The sequence below is a fragment of the Athene cunicularia genome (assembly GCF_003259725.1).
Source record: "Athene cunicularia isolate RWA chromosome 9 unlocalized genomic scaffold, athCun1 chr9_part1, whole genome shotgun sequence".
Taxonomy (NCBI): domain Eukaryota; kingdom Metazoa; phylum Chordata; class Aves; order Strigiformes; family Strigidae; genus Athene; species Athene cunicularia.
Window position 1 is genome coordinate 13,982,723 of NW_020799110.1, and position 24,933 is coordinate 14,007,655.

Sequence of the window (24,933 nt, forward strand, 5' to 3'; positions counted from 1 at the left end):
CGCCCAAGATAACTTCACTGAGGGGTTCTTAAAGGAGATCTGGGCATTTTGTGTGTCATTCCTGTAGCTGGAGCCAAAACACATTCTGCCTTGGCTGTGTATTTCTGTTATCTTTGCTATGTACCTCACTTGGCTGCCTCACTGACTCAGGTGGAGAAGAGGCTGCAGTGTAGTGTGGGGGAGACAACTTGGGCCTCTTGGATCTCTGCCTTGGCTTTTGCAGGCACTGAAGATGCATTGCAAAGGCAGATATTTCAGAGAGCAAGAGGAGGGCAGCGAGGGTAAGGTGAGAGCCCTGGGGAGCTTGTTCAGAGCTCTGCCTTTGCCACAGTTTCCCTGAGATGCCAAGCAAGGCCCCTAATTTTGCGCAAGGGGTTATGCCAAGAGGCATTTGTAGCCTTCCCAGCTGATGAGTCAGACCAGAAGGCTGTGTCCTGAGCTTTGCTGGAAACCCTTCCATAGGGCAATCCAAACCTCTTCAGTTCAACTCCAGTTTTTCATAGCTGCTGGAGACACATGGCTCCAGTTCCTCTTCAACTGCTTGGTCAGGAATGGGGGATCTTGGCAGATTCTGAGCAGGGCAAATCTGGAGGGCAAAGAGCTCTCTGCCCAGAGCCACAGCAGGAAGAGGCACAGAGACAGGAAAGGGACACGCTGGGGCCGCCTGTCTTTTTCATCCTCTCACTTTTCACAATCTGAACTCTCCTCCTTTATTGCTGCACTGCAAGTCCCACCTTACTGCTCTTCGGGTCCTTTTACTTCTTTGTGCACTTAATAAAACTGTGTTTGCCCAAGTATCAGGTGTCTATTCAGCAGTGAGGAAATGTGAAGCTGTAGCCATGCCAAGATGTTATTTTGAAGTATAAGGAAGCTAGCAGGTAATTTACAGAGAGCAGTAAAATAGCACCCTCTGTCCCTAAAGAAGCAAAAAGAGATTTATAATTAAATTTATACTTATTTCAGCAAGTAAGTCAGGCTGTATTCAGTGTAATGTATACAGTTAATCAGACACAATGTGATCCATACAAATGAGAAATCTCCTCTCCCTAGAAGTTTAAAAGGCAGCTACAACAAGCATTTAATATCATTGGTATGTAACAACACAACATGTTCTCCAGTGTTCACAGCCCACACCACAGAGCACATGCTGGTAACTCCTCACTTGTTCCAGCTGCCCTCCAGGGCATATGGGGGCATATGTGTTCCACTGATCGAGGATGCCAATTAAACTCGGACACCAGAGTGAAAAGAGTAGGCTGATTTTACTGTTAATAATCAAAGGATATAACTATTACAGAAAATAAGCAGTAGGAAAATTACAGAATAGTACACTTAATACTATATACAGTTAAGCAAAACAATGCACCTCATCATTACTACACGATGGAGAGAGTGGTGATTAAGAAAGATCCATCACCACCTGCACACGTTACCAACATCCAGATCCGCAGTCACTGGGGAGCCCCGGTTGCAGCGAGGACTTGGAGTCCCTTTCCCTGCAAGTGGGAAGTCCTACGCGGTGTGTCCATCCGTAGGTGAGGCTTCCAAAGTCGCAGCAAGTGGGTCCAGCCTTACATACCAAAAATTAGCAAACCGGAATAACTTGCACCTTTGCTTTGAGCAGAAACATCTGGTTTCATCCTGCTGTTGGATTCCACCCAAAGCCTGGCCAGGGATCGGGGGGGAGAACCAAGGGAGTTTCTAACAAGGGCAAACACTTGGGTTCTCAGCCTTGAACAAGGGAAGTTGGATCCATGTTCTCACAGCATTTCATCCTCACTACTGACTACATTTTGTCTAAGTTACATCTTTCACTAGTGAGCATACATATTTCATTAATGATCAGATACTAATAATGCTAATGGCAATACAGATTTTACTAATTAACAGATACTAATAATAGATAAGGTTTAGCTGTGAGGTACTTCTAGAGGTCAACTTCATTTCAGGCCTATTATTTAGGTCCTAGCATTACAGTATGTGACATCCCTCATTTCTGTTCTGTTCCTGTAGTGTTCTCCATTTCTCCTGAGGAATCTGTCAGTGTTCAGGACTCTTTCCCTGTGGCACAACTTCCAGGCAGAGGAAGACAACCATCAGCCCACGGCATGTGCTATACCAATGCCCCCAAACTTTGGAGACAGTACCATGGTGCCTTCCGCCCTCCAGAGGTATGCTCTGTCACCAGGACATGGCCACCAAGCCTTGCATGGGTAGTTCCACATGTCCTCATGTTCTTCCCTGAATTGTGTGATTGCCTGACCTCACAACAACCCAGTCACTGGGACAGAAAGGCTGGTCCGGTTGATGAATGTCTGTCTTGCTTAGAGCCTTGGACTCAAGCCATAGGCAGGCACGTCCACATTCCTGTTCTACAATCTATATCGAAAGGATGGGACGTTCCTTCATGACTTGTGCTCTTAAAGGCTGTAGAGATTTAACAGGAGCAGTAACAGAGCATCATGAGAAGCAGCGTGAGGCTCTCCTGTAAGTCAGCAGTGAGTGGGCAGTGTAAGGGTGATCACAAGGGGCAACAGAATGCAGGTTCAGTGTAAGCCACAGAGGGCAGCTGGCAGGGCCCAGGCTGCAGTTCCAGTGACCTCTGCAGAGCTCTGCTGCTTTACAGCAACAGGCAGTTCTGCTCAGAGTAGCTACTAGACACTGGCTGGCATGTGTGCGGTGATTGCACACAGCAGTAAAACTTCGTTCATTGGAGAATGGCTGAGGGAGCATTGCTGGTTTTCATGGCTTAGAGCTATCAAATTGAGATTTACCTGGCCTTGGTGGGGTGCAAGAGAAGAGTAAGTCATAAATGAAACGTGTCTTCTGTTCTCTGAATCTCTTCCCAGGTCCAAAAGCACTTCTTACAACACCTCACAAGTAATTGTAGGTTCAGGAGAAAGAGCCTGTTATGATCTCCTGATGTCCTCTTTCTCTGTCCAGCCTCACTCTCTTCTTGAAATAGGATGGTTCTTTACCTGGAGCAATTTATCATGTGGCCTAGGATATGTGCTGGGACAATTACACAATAAAGTGAGAGTCTTGTATTCTAATCCTGTCTTCTAATCATCTAGAAAGTACTGAAGAGATTTATTAATTAGATTAATTAGATTTAAACATACAGATTGATGTTTCTTGACACCCTTTTACCTACAGTGACCTATACCAAGTAATCAAAGCTATGTCAGTGACAAGCACCTCCTGTGGTCATCAGCCACAGGGGACACTGTCAAAACAGGACACTCCTATGTAGGGACAAACATGCTTAGTATTTCAGACACACAGGACATCTAGTTACTTTCTTAGAAGAGGAAGTAGGTCCCCATTGCCACAGCCAACCAGGAAGCAAATCTGCAGAGCCTGGCTTGGCTGACGGGGTGTTTGAGTGCTGCCATCCCTTGTATGCATTTGACAATTAGCCTGTGGTGCACTGAACCCTCATGCAGCACAGTATAACCCTCCTAGCTCGGGGGCTGCATGCTGTCTGCCCACAAACTAGACAAAGGCTGTAGAGGAGTTAAGCATTGTCTGGTGGAGGATGTCAGTGCAGACTGCTGCAGGACTATTTTTCCATCATGAAGACTTTAGAAGATGTTAGAACGATTAATGAGTCCTCCAAATTCAGTTGTTGGCACCAGACACCTGCAATATATGATAACTGAATTCTCTGTTTCCTTTCCTGGAACTGGGTGGTGTAGGTACCAGATGTTTGTGCTTTCCTTTCCTGGTTGGTCCTTAGCAGGTACTTGGTCTCCGCAGCATCCTGTGTACTTCTGCTGAAGAGCTGTTTTGTGCATCAAGATCCTTAGACAAAAGGTTTTATGTGAGTGGAAAGCTGATATGTCTTGTAAAAGTTTCTGGCTTGTTAGTACAAGTTGTACACCTACAGCTATTATTGGTGAGGATCTGCATTTTTTTAATGGAGTTTTCTTCCTCCGTTTGGAGTGTGTGCTGCCAAGCAGGCTAAGCTCCACAGTGCTGATGAATAGACAAAAACTGGGATGACTGTATCAAGAGAAACGAGTCATTAAAAAATGGGAAGACAAAAATAAAAGTTATTTTCTACTTTTATTAACTAGCACAAGTGTACTTCAAAAGGAAAATCACATTTTTAAATTAGCTGTTCCGAGTGGCTGAATGGCTCAGTGGATTGGCAGTGCTCCAGGGCGTCTGCCCCTTTGATTTAGTTGTAAAAGCTAACTAGGATGGACAGTGTCTGCTGGCAAAGATCTCTGGGGGTCTTTCCAACCAGTATCCACTGCCAGTCACAAAAGGAGAAAGGAGGCCTGGAGCGTCGGTCATCTAGAGGGTTCTTCAGCTGTGTTCAGACAGCCCGGACTGCTGACAGGGACTGTGGAAGCCATGCTCAGGGCTATCAGTGTGTCTCTGCCCTTACGCAGCCTTGGAATTTGCGAAGCACCCCTATAATACCACTACAGAACAACTCTTTTCATTACATGGCTGTTTTATTTCTGTTTCTCTACTGTTCTGTCAGTGTTACAAGCTGGGAGTGCCAAGCAGCAAGTTTCACTGCTCACACAGAACTGGGCGGTGTCACTGTAGCGGTGTCTCTTGCACGCACCAGTGAGGATGGGCAGATGGAGCATGGCAGGCGCCTGGTAGAGAGGCTCGCAGGCAGGAAGCTGCTGCTTGCCATCCTGGTTTCCAGAAGTATAAGGTCCTTTCAAATTAGACAGCCCCTCAAAATGCAAAATGCAGACATGAATCCTAAACACACTTGAAGCTTTTTTTGCTTATTCCTCATCCTGACTCCAAATACATTCCCAGCCCAAGTCTGAGAGGACCAGCCCAGCACTGGGACGTGGACTGGGACCTCTGATGTTTCACCAGAGGTGAGGGAGCAAAACACAGGGGCTTTCATGTGTTTATGAGCTGGTTTCTCCTACAAGGATGTGCCTAACACATCCCTTGTCTCCTGATGGCCACTGAATTACACTGTATAAGCACTTCTGTGCAGCTGGGACACACTGCATAGCTCTGCTGACCGAACTGTGGGTAATGCCATTGAGGGAAGGTGATAAAACGTGTCCCAGTATGGCTGGAGACATTGGCCTTGCATAGGAAGATGGAACACATGACTGACCTCCTAAAGAGTGGCAGAGGTTAAATGTCACCTAGCATCTGAATTCCATTCTCTTGCAGGTAAGGCTGTATTTCAGCAGCAGACAAGGTCTTTATCTTGTTGACCCTGAAAGTGCCAGGGGTCTGCCACAAGTTGACTTTTATACCGTTGGTTGTGACATAAACATAAATTACATGCTTAGTCTGCAATGCTACTGCAGCTGCCAGTTTATCACATGCAGTGACATATTTCTTGTGTGCAGGAGTTCGTAAATAGGACAGTTAATTTTGTCTCCAAGGAAAATGTTACTCTCTCAAATGGAGGATGGCAGGAATAACTCCACCAACCTGCTCTTTGGTGTCTCCTTAAGCTGCAAGGAGTGCATAGACCATCTAGTCTTCACTTTCCAATGGATTTTGCTGCAAACTGGGAACTCATGCTAGCTTTGGAGACACTTTTATGAACAAATGGGAACTGTTTCTGGTTTGTGTCAAGTTGTGTGCCTTTGTGGCAGATATTTCCTGTTGGGTAAACTGCAGTAGGTAGGAAAGTATTTACTCCATTTGCTTATGTCAGATTTATCTAAAATGGGGGAAAAAGAGCTTTGAGTCAAATAAATGTTTTATTCGAGTTGAAACTTCTTCCTTTTCTTTTTAGAAAAATAGTTATTTTTTGACTGAAACTAAATTCTTTTCAAACACTGTTCTGGTACAGACATGTTGAATCAAAACAATCCATGATCTCTTCTGATTGGCACTTGGTTTTCTAGAGCTATTTTTTACTCTAAAAGAGGAAAGGAATCTTTACCGTGGCTCACAACTTGCCCAATCCTCTGGGTTTCTGTGGCAATGCAAGAGTGCTCTAACATCAGACAGGGGGATAATACAGTCCCCAGCACTGAAATGCTCCCAAAGTTCTCCTCAGCCCCACCCAGGAAAAGCAGGGGCAAGCTCCAGCTGTGAAAACCATATTGTGCAGTCAGTTCAGAGGGGACAACTCCCCTGCAGACCTTATCCAAAGAAGGAAGTGTTCCTCTTGGTCCAAAGCCTCCAGGATACCTTGTTGTTTTACCCAGCTGGGGACTGAGAATGCAAAATACAGTGAGGAGGAAGTCAGCCTAGAGTCAAAAGGCTAAGAGAATACGCACTGGTAGAAGCTGCTTTTTTTCGAGTAGGTAAAATCTGCAGAAATGTGCAGTGCTATTGCATTTATGTATGACAGAATCAGCACAGCAGAGTGATTAAAAGTCACCAGCAAAGGTTAACAGGTGAGGGATATGAGCTGATGAATGACACACAGTACGTAGCATGTGCAGTTATGTTGGAAACCAGAGCCAAAACCTCAGGTGGTTCCTCAGAGCCAAAACCTCAGATGCATTTAAGAGCATGACATGGAATTCAATAACATTATTCTGAGACCTAACTGGCTCCATATCTTTTCATTCCCTTGGGGGTAGTAACCCCTTCAATATCTGCTTCTTTTGGCACTGGTAAACCAGGAGCTGATGCCAGGTGACAGCCCAGCTGTGCAGCATCAGTTCTAGTAGAGCAAGCCCACACCACAAGGAATAGCATGTCCTTGTAGACCCACAGGATGAGATCACAATTTGCAATTATCATGTGTTTCATTCTCATTTTTTAATGTGGATATCCCAGACAAACACCTGTCTCAAAGAAAGTGCTATTAAATAATGAAATCTGCTCTGTAGGTCAGTAGATTTATCACCTCGAAAATGCAAGTACCATAGGTTTTCAACTGAGAAGAGGGCACACAGGTTGCCTGGTAGCAGTGAGCTAGCAATAGAGCTCTCCATTGTTCCCATCATGGGAAGAGCATAATGGTGCTGGGAGATGATGCTTCTAGAAGCCTTTGGCTATTTGCAGCTCCTTCCAGCTCTGGAAAGCCAAGGATTGCCAGATTGCCAGAAAGGAAAAACAACCCAACAAAGGTCAGACACCAGGTAGCAGTATCTGAAACCCCAAGAGCTGCAGGAATCCCAGAACCTGCCTATGTTCAGCAGCCTTTATTAGGAGTAAGTTCTACTTGTTTTCTTGAAGGGGATCTCCCCAGAGGAGTGCTGGTATCTGAATTAGCTACTTCTCATCTGGAGGAGCCCCCACCTTTATGGACTGCATAATACAATTCAAGAGAGGGATGCAGCAATGGGGTGTTTCAACCATGAATGCTTTGCCAATATTCAGCATCCTGTTCCATTTACAGCTGGCAGCCATTCATACATTGGCAAGGGGACAGGAGAAACGCTGTTGTGGCTTTATGCTACGGAAGCCAGCTTTTCTGCTTCCAGTTAATTTAAAAATAAGCCAGAGCTGGTTAGTCTCAGAATGGTGGTGGGGTCGGGGGGCAATGATGAGTTGGTCCTTCCTCTTTTCTTGTATCTTGAGAGACTCCTTCTACAGCCAACTACAGCTGTCCTGGATATGCATCCTCTGCAGTTTCCTTCAGAGTGCATCCTCACTGCTGTCAAATGTCGGATTGCTATGGCCTTCCATATTTCCCTCTACTGATATTGCCACAGAATCTGAGAAGAAGGTTTCATTCAGAGGTGGCCAAGCTGAGTCCTGCTCTAATGCCCGCTGCAGCCTCTTGTAATGGCTCTTTGAGTGGTACCGAAAGGTCTTTTTCAGAAGCAGCCATAAGGGTCTGTTCTCGATGACAGCCTCCTGTAAAAGCAAAAGCAAAAGGAAGATTCTGGAGGATATGGACAGCAGTATTCCCTCTTCATCCACAGGACACACACGGGTCAAGGAGCGGAGACCCAGATCTCTCACCCTGTCTTGCTCATCCACAACCCTTAAATAGTCTTTTACTGACCACTTCTCATACCAGCTCCACTAGAAAACCAGGACCAGCTCCTCCTGACAGTCTTCAGGATCTGAGTAGAACACCAAAGACTGCCCATATTGCTCTAGCCTGGGGCAGGGCCTGATACATCCCACTCACCCGAGGAAAGAAAAGGTGGTTGGGCCTTGCATTGCCTTATATCTATCTGATCATTTAGATATTGGGCTTTGAGAAAAGACAGTACAGGTGAGGTAGCAGCAATGGCTCCTATTTTACTAGGTATTCTCAAGCTAAGCTGACAAGGAGGGAGAAGGAGTGTGACCTGACCCTTTCATCTCTCCAATTAGTGCTGACAGGTACATTCACTGAAGGATGCTCACCTCAACAAAGAAGGACACAGCAAGTGTGACTGCAAGCATTATCACCATGGAGATCCGCCACGTGGTAGGGGTGCAAACAAGCTATGAAAAAAGCAGGAGAAGCTGTTCAACAACATGTGTGTGCACTAGACACTGGTGGGAGCTTGTGTCATAGAATCTTAGAATCATTTACGTTGGAAAAGACCCTTAAGATCATTGAGTCCATCTGTAAACCTAACACGGCCAAGTCCACCACTAAACCACATCCCCAAGCACCACATCTACATGTCTTTTAAATACTTCCAAGGGTGGTGAATCAACCCCTCAGCAGCCTGTTCCAATGCTTGACAACCCTTTTGGTGAAGAATTTTTTCCTAATATCCAATCTAAACTTCCCCTGGTGCAACTTGAGGCCATTTCTTCTTGTCCTATCACTTGTTACCTGGGAAAAAGAGACAGACACCCACCTCACTATAACCTCCTTTCAGGTAGCTGTAGAGAGCAATAAGGTCTCTCTCCCCTCAGCCTCCTTTTCTACAACCCCATTTCCCTCAGTCACTTTTCACAGGACTTGTTCTCTAGACCCTTCACCAGCTTCACATCATCAAAAGCCTGAATCCCACACTGGCTGTACACTGCTGATAAGCCAATATTGCTACTTGTCTTGAGGAATTATTGATAGATGCTTTTAAACCTATGATGCAGCAGAGACACCTGTACTCCAGAACTTCAACAGGAAATATAAATGCTTAGTTTCTTTCTAATACAGGGAATAATTTGAAATCTGAATATTTCAGCTCCAGCTTCCCACAGCTGGCAGCACCAGCTTTCTGGCTGTCGCTCAACTTATTTTGGAGATGCAGCTCAAATCCAAAATTTGGATCAGCAGTTTCTCTGGGGCAAGGCTATTGCAGTTTCTTATTGCCACTCCCTGCTTTTCTCTTCTCAGCAAAACCAGTGTATTTCCTCCAGACAGCCTGCGAGTTTTGCAGTTCTCCCCAAAGGCATTTTAGCCCCTCACAGCTGCAGTGCTGACAATGCCCTGTGTCACCACAGTCCACAACAGGACTAAGACTTGCTTTAAAGTGCCATCTCGTGGCAGATTCTTTAACAGGGTCTGCCCATGAGCCGCTGCTCTGGAAACAGTAACACCATGAGGCAGCTTTAGCTAGGCTGCTTGACATCCAAACTCCAGGCCCATAACCCTTGTCTATGGTTCTCTTTTCATGTTTCATTATTTCCAGTTCTAAATCCATCTGCTAACTGTCATGCAAACGTACAGGACTGGAAGCACCATCAGGCTCAGTACTTGTTATTCAAAGCCACCAAACTTCATCATTCTGATTACAAATGTACTAAAAAAAACCAGATGTGTTTGTTCCTGTGACTCCTATAGGGCTGTGAGAGTGTCACAGTGGAGGAGGTTAACATCTCCCAGCCTCAACATACTAATTGCCAGGTCCACAACCCTGTCCTACAGCCACTGTAGATCTTATCCTTCCCTTGCATTTTCCCTAAGATGGATTTGCACAAGGCAACTCCCAACTTGCATTCTGCCAGACTAAATAAGCCAAGCCGTATTGTATTTATTAATCAAGGATCAAGATAGATCATTTATGGCCATGACAGCCCCAACTAGTCTTTCTCTACAATTGTTCTAAACGCAAATGTTGCTTTAGGAAAATGCAGGCTGTCTGAAATTTTAACAGGGAGCCTGAAAATATTGGGGACTGAGAACTGAGAGCTGCTGTGAGTGCCGATTGGCAGATCTTTGCAAGGGGATCTGTGTGCAGAGTAGCACAGCCTGAGAAACACAAGCATGGTGCTTTAAACTTTCAGGGCCTAGCCCCTTTATTCTCCTGGCTTCACAACTATCAAGCCACCAACATACCAAGCAAAGTAAGCCCAGTCATGTCATCTTCTGTTGCATGGACAATGCACTGAAACAATCAAAGGTGCATGTGTAGCTAGCTGTCCGGGAATCAGAATGCACAGGTCTTAGTTTGGAGCTACTGTATCTCTGGAAGGTTCTTCAATCCCATCATCTAAAATCCATCTCTAAATTTGATTTGTCTTTAGAGGTGATATGCACCCCTGCAAAAGTCTGTGCCTTCTGTTAAAAACAATTCCAGTGCACTTATAATGGGACTGGCAATAGGAAGAAAACCCACCTGGGAACAATACTCACATCCATCTTAGAGTAGAGGTCATCAATATCAGCAAACACCAAGAAGAGGCAAACGCCCAGCTGCCCTATGAGCACCAGTATGAACATATCTGAAGGGACAAGAACAAGCAAATAAAAACCACAGGTTTATGAGCAACCTCAGCTGCTTGCTTTTACTACAGAAAATTGTAATCATTTTCAGTGTCAAACAGTCAAAAAAATAAACATGGGATAGGGAGGAACTTTTAGCAAAATAAAAATGAACAGACTAAATTCCCAGCTTTACTCAGTCAAGTAGATATATGTGAGGCTGGTACAAGCCTTGTAGTCACAGATTTAAAAAGCCAAATGAGTATTTTGAACATTTGATCTGACCTCTCTAATCTCAGAAGCCTCAAAGTCTTCCAGTGAGTCTCACTCTGAGCTCAGTGTCTCCTGTCATTTAGAAAAATGTCCAGGATGTAGTCTTGCTTTTGTTGATATGATTAGGAACTCTGTTCCCAATTACAGTGATATCAAGATTTTGATCAAGATTTTCAGTGATACCAAGATACCAAAAGTCTAAGTAATGGAGAATCTATTGCCCTCCCTACATGTAGGCAAAGGTTCCACTGATGAATAAATTAATTTTCTCTTCAGCTGCCATGCACCAAACTTCATCCCTTAGCTACTCACTCTGGTTTTGCCTGATTCTGGGAGACTGATGACCCACACTTTTGCTATCTGGGACGAATGTCCCCTCCTCCCTATAACTATACAAAAACAGCAAAGCCATGAAACCTGCATTTAACTCTTCAGCGAACAAAGAACTGAACAGAGCTTTGCCTGAGAGACAGCTGCAGGATTTGTGCCACAAAGAACAGCTCTCCTTTGCCTCACTGCAACTTCCAGAACAATCACATGTGCTCATGTTCCCTTCATACGACAGTCTTTCAGAGACAGAACAGACCTACCACACTTCACTACAACCCTTTCAAGCTATTGCCTCCTTTGATGCTTCCTCTTTAAAAAAGTTACTGGTCGTGGAATTAGCAAATGCTAAACATCTCTGGTTCTGGAATAGGAAACAGGGCCTCTACAAATGCACACGCTTCACTGTATGTTTTCTTCTGAGACGAACCCAAAAGTATGCCCTGAACACAAGTTCTCTCAAATACTGCTCAACCAGCATGCTTTGAGGAGACAGCCATAGGGCTCTTCCAGAATTATTCTAAAGACTAAAGCAAAGTGAGACCACCTATCTCTTCTTGAGATGCCTTATTCAGGCTGCCTTAAGCAACATGATGCTTCTGCCAGCCAACACCACCTTGCTACTACTCCTTGAAAGTTCTTATCAAATTCCATTTGTCTGTTTCAGAAATCCAAATGCCAGGTTTTCAGCAGTACAAAGCAGCACAAAGTGTGGGCCCAGCTCAGAGAGCGGCTGGTCACAGGATGCCGCTGGCACTAAACTTCTGAATATGTGTCTTTTAGTCATTGATAAATGTAATATTGGGCTCCTGCTTTGTTGGCTGGCATCACTTTGGACAAGTTTTAATTTTCCCTAGTTAACGACCTCCTGTACTCACAGATCCCTCCCTCTCTCCCCATACTTAACAGTTTGTGTAGATGGGTTGCCTGAAAGGCTTTCCCTTAGAAAATACTAGTGCTACGATGAGGCAGTTGATGGTACTTAGCAGCCACACTGTGGTGTTTTCATAGCTCTTGTAGCCATTGTCTGTTTGCCCATCGGCTCCATCTCTCATCCCATGGAGCACCAGGCTGGATATAGAGGAAGAATTCTCCATGTGGTTGTTCACTGAGGGGCAGGCGCTGAAAAAGAGTGTCACACTGGTCAGTGAATGATCACTGTCCTGTTTATTTCCACCAGCTTCCACTACCACTACCAGGAATCCTCCCTCACAGTCATGATTTGCTCCTAATGTCACAGGGATGTAGGTTATTGGCAATGTCCTCAGTCTTAACCACTGGGTTGAGTTTTCTGAACTTGGCAGAGCCTGGGCTCAAATCTACTTGGATACCCTGGTCTTCCCTGCAATCAAATACTCCTTGTGCTCAGCAGCATTCTCACCACATGCGCTGTGCTGCACATCAGACTTGCTGAAGAGCTTAGGGACCTGCAGACAACACTGGTTAATGTGTTTGCACCCTGTGGGGAAAACAGCCTGCAGCTGCTGATCAGCCCTGTAGTTAAGCTAATCAATAATATGATTCAGACTGTCCCACTAGGACTGTTCTGTGTCACCCAGAGTCCCAAGAAGGGGACATACCTGTGTATATCACTCTTGGAATACCAGGGCTGCTCCTGGACCACCACAAACCCAAAAATCTGCATGCTGAGGCTGAAGAGGATGTTAAGTGCAACAGAGAGCAGCAACGGGGGTGAGATGAGTTGGCTAGGAGGCCTGTAGGGAACCAGCTTTGGATAGGCACCTGTGAAACTCACTGAAACATGCACAGACATGTTTTACTAGCGTGTCCAAGATACAAGCAGTGCTGCTGTATATTACTGTTATCAACAGCCAGCACATTTAAAGTCTATAACATTCTTTATAATACATACGAATATTATATCAAGTACAAAATACTGAGTTGTTTTCTTACAAATTCTTATTGGTCACAGGAGAGGTTAATTAATGGCATCTGACTATCTTGAGGCATTTTTGGAAAATAAAATGTTGGATTTTATTTGGCTACTGTCAGGCCCAAGGATTATAAGGATATGATCAAGCTCTCCTGTTCTCTTTCTGTCACTTGTCAAATATGGCTTGCCCATGTTCTATGCTTCTCCTAGACTAAGCAGCTATTGCCCAGTTATTTGAGCTGGTAGAGGACTGCATTAGCTGACCCAGCAGGTTTTCCTCTGTTCTTATGTTTAACAAAATTATCCAGACTTTGAGTAAAAGAGCTATACAGAAAGCCTTGATGCAGTGTTCCAAATGGGCTACTTACAGCAAGGTAGCTTTTGGCACCTGGTATTGTGGCTGCCCCTTTTAGGCTTGATTTAATCAAGGCCTTTTCCAGTTGTCTGTGTTCCAGCAGGGGTGGAAGACAGCTGTGGTTTTGCTCTATGCTTTTCAGGCCCCTGCCCTTGACATTCCTGCTTCTAAACCTCTCCCTGCATTCACCCTATCTCAACAACCCTGTCTCTCTAAACCAACAGGAAAAAGCCTGAATAGACTTTTCACTGCATTAGGACTGTTTTCACTCCTTCTAGAGATAACATCCCAGTTATCAACAACCTACAAGCTCAGCAAATGCACCACTAAGAATTGCCCATCTTATTTCAGAGCTTTTCTCAAACAAGACGCCTCCTTAATCCAAACATCCTGTACTCTATGTAGTCTCTCTTCCTTTCTGTACATTTCTAAGAAGGTGAAAAATATTTGAGATCATTTCTCTCATTAATAGATAGGATGACTAAGGGGCTTACTTGTCACACCAATTACAGTGGTAATAGCCAGATCTTGGAACAAAAACTGGTAATTCCCAAAGGAGTTTAGCTGCTGAAAAGAGGAACACAGAGAAGAAAATCACAAATCAGACATTTGCCGTGGGCTTGTTTATATCATCTCCAGAAAGCCATATTATTTAATGCTCTGCTGTTTGTTCTCAAATGCTACTTAGCAGATAAGGGGACCACACAATCCACCACCCTGCCAATAGATTCATCATCACTGGGCCTTTAGTGAATACTCTCATTTTGTACATTGTTCAGAATAACAACACTTGCAGTCCACTAAATGCAATAAAAAAGAAGGCCATTTGAAGAGATGTGCTTTCTCAGTGCTGGGTGACTTCTGGGAAGAAGCCATGCAGAAGTGATTTAAGACACTGCAGGGGATTTTGCTTACTGTCAAGTTAATTCATGCTTTAAATTCTGAATAAATTGCAACAGCATATGCTTATACCAGATTCTCCCTTTCCACAGACATATGCCCTCATCCAGAACATTTTTCAGTATCTCAGCCTTCTTTTTGCCTAGCTTGGATCTTGAGCCCACTGGCTCAAGTTAATAGGAAGAATCCTTCCAGTTTTCAGCTGAGGGTACAGGAGGACCATATGATCACGCCACAGAAGTTTGCAGCTCAGCTAAAGGTAAAGCTCCATACCCTACTTTTATTATGGCTTTTATACCATGTTTCTCCTACAGGGGCATAGTAGCTCATCCATATTCAGCTTCAACATGTTCCCAAGACATACCCAGTACAGTAGGAGAACGCCAAGGTACTGAATGGTGCTGTACAGTGCCATGTACTTGAACATGCAGAAGGAAGTGACGAGGGCAGCACGGCCTTCCCTGTGTGAAGACATGAATAAAAGGCAGCAATTGGATGATGGGTCTGCTCCTGTCGCCAGTCCTCTTAAAACGCTGTTGAAAAACTATGCAGGTGTCACAAGTAGAGAAGCCTCTGTCATTATCTTGCTAGGAGGTGAAATAAATAAAATCTGGCCTGAATTAAAGCAAAATCTTCACTTATAAAAATTTGCTGCAAGCAAAAGGGCTTGATTCCAGTCATCTACCTTCCCAACACTACAATTTACCCCAGCGAGTTTTCCTGCTGACATTAATAGTGCAAGTAACAACTCCATATAAGGAAGTACAAAGCCAAGCAGCTGCGCAGTGAGTTCAAACTGACAAGACCTCTCCTCCTGCAGTGAACATAAGAGTATCCAATGAGGGCCACACACTCTCCCTGGTCATTCATCTACCCCAGAAAGCAAAATCAGGATCCTGGCATAACAGATGCTAAAGTTTTGCTTGCATAGGGTATCAGAGGCAGGGCATAACAGTAGCATACAAGTTGATTTGTGGACATTTGATTCAGCTTTATGAAGCATTGTTCATTTTGATATTTCTTTTGCATTTAAAATACTGCCATAATACTGACATACAGCTCAGCTGTAGATGACCCTCCTCCTGTAGTTTTGAGGGAATTAATATATCTTAAAGGAATTTCAGAAGGCAACTAAGCAAATGGTAATTTCAAGGTCAAAGATATGTACATTCTGGTCTGGTGGGAATACCCAACACTAATATTTGAGAGGCATAGGAACTGTCTCCTTTGTGAAATAGGGAAAAAAAATCCATGCTTACCTGATTAGCTCTGGCACACATGCGATGCTGGAGGTTCGCGATGTGAAAGGTGAGGCCACAGACGCTTCCTGCTCTGACAGTGATATCCCTGCATGCGCCACCTTCAAAGCCTGAAAGTCACAATCTTCTTCAGGACTTACAAACCAGGAAGACACGGCCACTGACATGTCAGCCAAGAAGTTATCCCTTATTACAGGATGTGTTCTGTGAACAGCAGTCCCTCTTCGCTCTCTGAGTGTGCTCCACCTGAAAGGTTCCTCTAGTGGGATGTGGTTGAGACATTGGGTCCAGAGGAATGGGGTGACAGGATGGTAAAGTTCATTTTCCACAGACCCCAAAGCCATCCGCTACCAGCTGCAGAAGACAGGTTTGGCTCTGCCTCCTTTGTCAGCACTTACTTGCAGTCACACCTTATGTAGTCAGACTAGGTCCTCTGCTTGCTTCCCTTGGGAGAATCCTTGGGATTTTATGTTAGGGAAGTGAGTGCTTCACTGCCTAGGTGGCATTTGTCTCACTGCCACAAGGATGTGTGAAGTCATCGAGTGAACTGAACCTGCCCAGATTGGAGTTACGGGTCCCTCCTGAACATGGACCCTTCCTTTTGGGAAAAAAAAACTTCCTTGCACTTCTAAAATGTGCATTTACAAAAACCTTGTAGGGTTACAGCTGTTCCCCATGGAACCTCCTCATCCTAGTCTTCTTCACCCCCAGACACTGAAGATGACAGATACCCCAGTGGAGGACTTGGAGAATTCTCTGGGGTTTTTGCAAAGGAATTTAACAGTCCTTGAGACCACAAACTGCAAAAATCTCTGCCTAGGACAGTTCTTGCGTGGTAAAGACCACACTGTGGGATCAGGCCTGAATCAGTACTGGTGCCAGTACAGCTGCTCTCTGAATAAGCAGTGCACTCCCATTGCCAGCATGTGCTCAGTTTGGGATATTCTACTGGCATTGCATTAATTTTTTAAATAAATATATTGTAAAGAATTTTCACTTACCCCACAGTCATTGGCTCCATCTCCACACATGCCCACAAAGTAACTGAAAAATAAAGTGACCTACAGTTCAGTTCTGGGGAAAGTGAGACATATAAACAGGAGGGAATCAGAGCCTCATCCATGTAAATCATTTATGCAAGTTGTGTGAGTATTTTTTAAAAACCCTTCTAGAAAGCTGAAAGACTGAAATACAAGCCCAGGACTCTGGACTGTGCATGGGCCTTGGGCTTGCAGCTCAGATGTGCCTACAGTAAAAAGTTTCTGCTGTGATGAAGTTTTATGTTCACTACAGTGAACTCAGTTTCTCACCCTCACTGGGTTTAAGGTCAGTCATAACAGAGGAAAGGGCTAATGGTGAAGCCCTGTTCAGAAAGGAAGGACTGCAGGCACTGGTACCTCATGTTCACTGGGAATAGACATGAATGGGGATTGTACTTTGGGGTCCAGTCCTGTGGCAGAAGCAGTTGGAGTAAAGAAGGAAAACATGGGCTGAACAGGATATCTGGAGAGAGCTCCCCACCCTGAGGCTGAAATAACCTTGTGAAATGATGAGTCCTAAAAGTAAACCCTTATATCTGCAGCATCCAAGTAAAATCAGCCTAGTGCTTCAGGAGCTGGCTCGTTTGTGTCTTTTATTGCTGAGGCCTGGGAGAAGATCAGTGCAGGGGAAGTTCTCACTGGGAGGCATTGATGGTGGTCCAGGGAGGCCAAACAGTGGTTGGGATGCTCACAGCTGCTCACACCAGGCTGAAAATCTGAAACAACCTAAAATTTACCCTGTTATGAGGCAAGGCCAGGGGCTAGATAGTCAAGTGGGGGTCTTCAAAATACTTGGGAAACAACTGAATAACAGGCAACCAGACACCTGGGACTCAGGAATATATATACACCTCTGTGACTGTGAGCAGCACAGGGCACACCAATCCAGACTGACCTGCCATGTTTTCTAACCCATCATAGAGTCAGCAATAGGGCAGTAAAGACTGCTAGCATCAGAAAAACTGCAGTGCTGGGACATATTCCTAAAAATCCTTGGGTAGACAAGTGCCACTCCTTCAAGCCCAGAAAGATAAGTAAGAATGATGGATGATGTGAACAAATTAAACCCAGAATCATGGGACTGTCAGGACCTTGATGGGTTGCCAAACCAACATGGACTTCAGTGTCTCTTCTTCAACAGGCTTTTGGAATTTAATTGCCAAGATGTCTGTCTGTAGAAGTTTCAGGTTTGTGCACTTCCAGAAGGAAACGCTATGTTAGACAAAAGATTTTACTAGAAAATGCTCTTTTTTTTTTTTCTAGGAAAAGCTATGTTAGACAAGCTTTTACTAGACTCTTTCCAAGCCTGGAAATTCATCAAAGCGTTTTAACTCTTAGTGCTCATTATGAACTTACTCCAGCTTTTGAAACTCTTCTACAAGGCTGGATTTCTGTCCAGGAGACATTCTAGCAAAAACTGTTCCATTCAGCAGGATCTGTAAGGAGAAAAAAAGGAAGTGATTTTTAGGAATTTGAGGTAAAAGTCACAGTGATTTCACATTTCCAAACAACTGATCCTAGATTCCAAAGCAGGAAAGGCTGATGATCAAAGGTGAAAGGTACCTTAATTAACATTTTGAAAATATAACAGTCGCAATAAGGACAATTGGCCTGGTGTGTTGTTTGAGTTACCGAATGAACTCAGATTACCAGGCAGGGATTTACTAGCAGACTATTGTTTCCATAAAACCGACAAGCCATGCTGAATTGCATGCTGTGTAACACCAAGTTTTCTCCTGTTCTTCAAAACATGACAGAATCAGTGCTGTGCAAGGGCCAGGCATGTGGGCACAAATGTTTTAAGGCAAATCCTCACACCATGAAGCAGGTCTGCTTCTCTCACATGCAGAGAAAAATCCAGAGATTTTCAGATCCTTCCCCATACATTAATATTAGAGATTCATCCAGCCCATTAAGTATTTTAGTATTAGAATTGTTCCCAAAATATGTCCTGGTACAGATCTCTTCAGCAAATTATATCAGGACAATCTGAATCTACTGAACAACAAGCCTACTCCAGTTAAATAATCCAGATCGTACCTTTGGAAGTAAGTGCCTGAAATGCTGTGCTACAATTTGGTAAGATTTTCCACACATGGCAAAATGATACTGGCCTGATCCTAGTGCCAGCCTGATTCTTCGTTCAGCCTGACTGTCATCCTCCTATAAAATAAGAAAGAATGAGTGCTGCTCCCTGGCCCTCAAAAGCTATTACATGCATTTACACAAGCACTACTACAGACAAAGAAAAGGACATACCGTGGGGAGGGCACTTGTCAAGACCTGGGTTCAAGGCCCATTGCCTCTGCCTGGATTTGTAAAGGGGTTTAGACATATAATGCCATTCATTTCAGTGTGAACTGGGTGCTTCGTATGTCTTAAAAGCTGGCCCTCAGCATTGCCACATTTGTCAGAATTTACGCAACAGTGCCAATCTGGTGGACTGCACTGTGAGTGGGAGCGGCTAGGGAGAGAATACGGGCACGCTAGCTAGGCATGCTTTTTTTCAGTGAAAGACAGTGAAGATGCTGTCCAGGATAAGCTTTGGTAGAAAGGAGCCCCTCAACAGCCCCTGCAGAGATGTCCTACCATCGACCTGACTAATATTTCTCAGAGAACAGTCAGCACCTTCAGACATACTCTTCAGGGAGAGAGTAACTGGTCTTTGTCTCTGTTTCTTTGTGAAGATGTTTGAAGAAATATGATTCCTTAGCATAGCTAGCCTATGTTTTACTGTGTACGTGCAATTTCTCAACAGTTAATCTGTGTTTTAATTCTGTAGGTATGGGGAAGTGCTAATTCTCTACCTGTTTGCACAGGGCTGGTTCATTTAGTGAAGTTTCACAGATTTTAAGTCCACATCTACGCTATCAAATTTACCTTGCATGGAAAGGAAACACCCTTTAAACTGGCATCAGCTAAGCATAAGGGCTAGAGACAAATCTTTCCTGGGTTTCTGCAAAGCTGTTCTCAAACCTAGCTAGGCAGTTAGCAAAAATGTATTCATAAGATAATACCCTAGTAAGAAAGCTCCAGGGGAGTACATTTTTATAAACATCCCTTCTTTTTAAACACTTTTCTAGCACATAACATTCTGACATGCAGACGATGGTGAAAGATGGGTCTCTCTCATACTAGCATAATGCCACTGCATTATTTAAAGCATTCCAGTTTAGTTTGTTTTCCTGCTTCTTATATGCTCACCAAGCTTCCATTATCTTCAGTTTTGTTTTCTTCTAGTGGTTTCCAGGTTATAGATGCTGAAAAAGATCCAGGTATTTTGTTTGCTTCCACAAGAATCACTCTGTTTGTTGGAGAAATCATCCCAGCGTTTTTGGCAACAGTTACAGCTGTCTGAATGTTGTCACCTAGAAAAATCAAGAGGAGTGTTATCTAAAAATTTCTGCAATCAGCAATTGTTTATATGGAGAAAACATTAGCCTTTTCCTGATTTCCAAGTTTTCAAATATATCTGCAAGAATCAGTAAGATTTCAGTGTATGTGCCTAACAAAGTTTTTGGTAAAGATCAAAACTTTGCAGATGAGGTCTGTTTCAATAATTTAATGTATTTTCATCTGGAGATGAAGTATATTCATATTCAGCTTGAAGAAATACAGATGGGGAATGTGCTCCTAGATTATGTATTTTAGATAAAAAACAGTAAGTGATTCACTGCTATGTTGCTGTTGTTATCACTGATTGTCATCAATGGGCCTTAGATGGCTTTGGCGTAGGATGTGTGCTGGAAGGGGTGAAGCCCAAGAAGACAAGATCTGTGTGACTCCTTGAAAAATGTCTCTGGACCATGGAAAAACTGGGGGTTCTCCTACCCAAATCCAAACCAGCCTCTTCAAGAAAAAAAATGGGATAAGTAGGGACCGGTAGGCATGAGTTACCATATGTCATAAGGTTCAGTGATTTGTCCTGGCATCCATGCTCCATCTCTGCTCATTCATGACAAAAGGATTTCATGAGTCCCTATAAAGAAAGGATCTTGCATGACATGTCATGGTGCATGTCATCTGATAACCTTACCAGGGAGAAAAAATGGACTCACTGGAAAGCATCAGAGGAACGGGAAGGCTCTGATCTGTGGTGAAACAGGGACAGACCAAGAGTTAGATATCTGACACAAGCTGATGTTGTCAGGGACATAAGCCTGCATGATTCAGCTTATGTCATTACTACAACACAGGTGCATCTTGGACTATAATTGTCTGAAAGATATAAATGTCTGTGCCTTCCTCGCAGTGGTGGTAACAAAGCAGCAGACTGTTCACTTGGACATCGTTGAACTCCCTGGCTGGGCCAGTGGCCACATAAATAATCCCCCCTTTTTACACACCTGTGACCATAACACTTCTGATGCGAGCAGCACTGAGCTCTTCCAGGACAGGTCTTGTCTCCCTCTTTAATCGATTCTCCATTATCAGCAGACCCAGGAATGTCAGATCAGATTCTACCTCTTCCCTAACAGTGAAGAACACAAACAGATTTCATTCTTCTTTTTGCCTTTGGCTTGTTTTTGTATTGAATTTGCTGATAACCAGTTATAACTGTTAACCACCCCACCTAACTCAAAAGAATTAAAATAACTTGTTAGTTTTCAGCAGTCCCAGGCTGTCTGTCTTTTGTGATGCTGTTTCAACACCAGCAGGGTTTGCTTCCCACTGGCAGAAGTATGGAGGACCTTCACTTGATTTTTCATCCTTCTGTTCTCTTCTTTCCTTATTCTAAAGAATGAGTGCAGTACACAGCCAGCTTCCAGCTCGTGTTTGCTTCATTACCAAATCAAAATAAGAGCCAATTTCACCTCCCTGCTCCACAAGCAACATGAAGCCTGATGGGTAAGTTGGACTGTTTCCATTCATGCACCATCCTTAGCCAGCATGAAAACTCACCCTGAATTTCCTGCAGGATTCCCAAACTGGGGTGGTCTGATTTGGAAAGTTCATACACACTAGTCCTTCTCATTTGAGGACCGTACAACAAAGAAACACACCTTAGTATCTGCTAATCTTGACAGTAGGACCTGAGCAAACAGCATGTGGGAATTCCAGTTGCGTTGTCTCCTACTCTTTTCTTTACACCTGTGCTATTGCTTCCTTTACAGCTGAACACATGCAGTAGAGAACAGAGTTTGGTAAGCAATGCCATCCCTGAGTCATAAACTAGAGGTCTCTTGGGGAGGTGATGCCAAACACCTGCATGGCAGGCACAGAAGCTAAGTCAGGTGGTGCCTGAGTAGTTACTGCTTTCACAGTGGACGTTGTGTTCAACCTCCAATTTTCTTTTTTCTCCTGGCAGTATGCATATCATGTATGCTATAACTTCACACACAACTGCAAACTCTGGGCCATATCACTCATGTTTGCTCACTGGGTTGAATAGGTCTGTCACTACACCTGTCACAAGAACTAAACAAACCACTTGCACTTTGCCTCACCGTCACTGGCCCTTTCAGCAAAGCAAAAAGGCCTATGAAAGAACAAGTGAGCCCCATTTGGATTAGTACCTGCAGCTAGTAAATAGAGAGGACAGCAGATGCTAAGTAACCACAAATGTTTCATAAGGGATGTTTCTGGAGTATCACAGGCAAAAGCTAGAGGGATTTGGGTAAAAGCATATGGATTCACGTGTAGGTGTTTTGTATGAGGCTTGTGGAAGACTAATACCATGAATGCAGCAGAAGGGTTTGCTGGCTTCTCTAGAAACTAAAGAGAGCTAAAGCTAGAAAGCTAAAGGATTGGATCAAGATAGCAGCAGAAGATAGTCTGCTGACTTTGACTGGGCTGGAGAACAGGCAGCGTAATGGGGTCATCTGCTCCCTTTGCTTAATCAAGGAGCCAGGATAACAACAACAACTAGAAAAGTCTTCAGCTGAAAGCATGGATAACTTTGCAAGGATATTGGTAGAAAGGGTGCACTGAGTAAGAGGTGTACCAGACTTCAGAGTGTAGTAGAGTTATACTTTCTATGTTGATCCAAAGTTAAGAAATGTGTAAGGATTCTGGGATATGCTATAAGCGTGAAGTGCCCTCTACTCAGACAGACCTATATCCAGATATTAAATCAGATTCTCTCTGGCCTGAATCTAAAAAAACTCTACTACAGCCCTGCTCTTGGCAGGGGTGTTATGATACTGGTACAACTATGTGAGGCACCACTAGCCCATGGCTGAATGTGGCTGATAAGCAGCAGTCTATGGCTTACCTTGTTAGATTAGTAGATTGCTTCCCTGGCTGTAAAGATTTACATGCCAGTCCGATGACCCTAAAGCCCTGCGCTGTGTAGAGCAGAAGCTTGCTTTCAAAGTTCGTTGGGACTGTGCAAAAGAGGAAAAGACAGTTCATCAGGGCATTTGACTGCCTTCTAATATATAAGGAAGCCTTGGAGCAGGGAAGGTTCCTGTTCCAGAGGGCAGGCACACCTAGAGTCTACCAATAGGCCAAGGACATCAAGGAAAGCTTCTGAACTGAACTTTGCCCAATAAGAAAATCATTGACTCTCCTCTGTCACTTTGCACTTAGGATCCTAAACTATGCTGGCAAAGACTTACCTTCTTCCCGTGAATCATGAAGGAGCTGTGCTCTTCTATCTGCCATCCCAAGGCTTGGAGAAAAAAGAACTTTTTCTGGTGTATACTAGATCAGTAGACAACTTTTCCAAATATCTATTCTGGCAGAGACTGTACACCTTGTACAAGAGTTGGTACTTGCTTTTATCTCTTAGCAGTCTTTCTTTGATGAGAAGGGCTGTATGAGAGCTTAGCCTTAGACCTGAAGCACAACAGAGAGACTCTAACTTTTCAGGCTGAAGAAAAAGGTCTTAGACCCAGAAATCTCATTTGGACCTTCCACTTCATTGAACCATTAAAAGTCACTTACATGTATGTGTTTTTAGGAAGCATTTATAAATGTTAGTTACCTGTTTCTGGTCTACATAGCATGGCTATAACTTCTGGAGCCCCTTTTGTGAAGACCTGATGTTCCCCATCAATTTCCTGAGCAATGACAGACATTCTTTGCAAGGCTGAAGAAAACGGAAACTGATGTATAATGATAACTCCTTTCACTGGGGCCTAGGAGAAAAGCAAGTAGATTAGATACTGTATCGAGGATTTTTAAACTCAGGCCAGAGGATTCTAGGTCTGTTCTTTGTGCTATGGTAAGAACATGTATAATGGGCTGATTTGTCACAGTGGGACAGAAAGGACTGGTATATAGAGAGGAGGTGAAATTTGTACAGAAATATTTAGTTTAAGCAGTAAGAAAATTTCACTGACAATTTTAGCAGACTATTAGATGTTCCGAAAGGAACTTGCTAATCCTGCTTCTTTAACAAGATTCTGCTAGGTCTTACCCTGGTCTTGCAAAGGGAAAATGCATGCAAGTGTCCTCTTTGGTGTATATCACCAGTGATGTCTGACATCAGCTACCAGACTCCACTGAAGTCTCAAATGCTTTTACAGATCTTCACCACTCAGCTGCGTTTGGATTGGGTCTCGAACCACCAGGACAGGCAAATTCCTCAGCTAGACAATCTGTCATCTCCCTGCTTCTGGTGTGAGCAGCAAGCTCCCTCAAGCATCTCTTTTTAATCAGAAAGAGCAAGGCACTCTCTGTGCAGGCAGCACATGAAAGACAAAGTGTGGAAGAGCCATTTTGGGCTAGGACAACCAAGCATTTCTCTACTGAAAGGTAACTCTTACACTGACAGTTTAACTTGATCATGAATGTGGATCTTGCATATGGCTTACCCTGCTGGCCTTAGGCCCAGGTCTAACAACTGTGGCATGCGTGGATCCTTGACCTTCAGTCTGGTGTCCACTGGAATCATCTATCACCTGTACATTCAAAGAAAAAATCTTTCAGATTGCAGCACCAGTAGAGCTGAAAGGAACTTCAAAGAATCAGAGCTTTTCCTTCCCTCAAAACAAGGTGTGGGAAAACAGCGGAAGATTGGCAAGGAGGACTGTAAACATGCTCAAGTGACTTGCAGCTGGGATGCCAAAAAACACATATATCTCACTAATTGTTGTTTAGCTTTGTGTGCTTTATGGGTAGAATGTCTGTGCTTAGATAACACAGGCCTGTGAGAGACTCAGAGTCACCCTGTTGAACATCCTTAAGATTTCTGCCCTGCTGTGGGAAAGATCAAAACACAGTGGCAAACTATGCCTGTGAAAATCCCTGATATATACAGGCGAAAGCAGCAGGTTCAAGAACTTTTCTTTCTTCTCCTCTTTCTGGCTAGCAAGGACCAAGCTCCACAGTGCCTGCATCACCAATTGCCTCTGTCTGGGTGCTGCTGCTGTGATCCCCCAGGTCATGAGGTAATGAGAGTAAATTGGCATTTCATCCATGGTTTTGTGGTTCTTCCT

At 44.0% G+C, this 24,933-nt stretch overlaps 1 protein-coding gene across 4 annotated transcripts in view; it reads right to left on the reverse strand.

Annotated features, from left to right (window-relative positions):
• Positions 1 to 4,051: 4,051 nt before the first annotated feature.
• LOC113483485 (probable cation-transporting ATPase 13A4) overlaps positions 4,052 to 24,933 on the reverse strand; it is a 44,850-nt gene continuing 23,968 nt past the window's right edge. Inside the window, exons 15-30 of one of the 4 annotated variants that reach the window (XM_026855034.1) lie at positions 24,310 to 24,396; positions 23,478 to 23,631; positions 22,764 to 22,875; positions 20,896 to 21,020; positions 19,754 to 19,917; positions 18,590 to 18,712; positions 17,906 to 17,985; positions 16,511 to 16,553; positions 15,510 to 15,619; positions 14,615 to 14,711; positions 13,845 to 13,917; positions 12,682 to 12,856; positions 12,084 to 12,223; positions 10,433 to 10,521; positions 8,266 to 8,346; positions 4,052 to 7,764 (exon numbers count right to left, since the gene is read on the reverse strand). In XM_026855034.1, coding sequence (XP_026710835.1) covers positions 7,543 to 7,764; positions 8,266 to 8,346; positions 10,433 to 10,521; positions 12,084 to 12,223; positions 12,682 to 12,856; positions 13,845 to 13,917; positions 14,615 to 14,711; positions 15,510 to 15,619; positions 16,511 to 16,553; positions 17,906 to 17,985; positions 18,590 to 18,712; positions 19,754 to 19,917; positions 20,896 to 21,020; positions 22,764 to 22,875; positions 23,478 to 23,631; positions 24,310 to 24,396 — 1,875 coding nt within the window. In that variant the 3' untranslated portion in view covers positions 4,052 to 7,542. Of the gene's footprint in view, positions 7,765 to 8,265; positions 8,347 to 10,415; positions 10,522 to 12,008; positions 12,224 to 12,681; positions 12,857 to 13,844; positions 13,918 to 14,614; positions 14,712 to 15,509; positions 15,620 to 16,510; positions 16,554 to 17,905; positions 17,986 to 18,589; positions 18,713 to 19,753; positions 19,918 to 20,895; positions 21,021 to 22,763; positions 22,876 to 23,477; positions 23,632 to 24,309; positions 24,397 to 24,933 lie in introns of all 4 variants that reach the window. The other 3 variants (XM_026855033.1, XM_026855036.1, XM_026855035.1) reach the window with 3 other exon arrangements.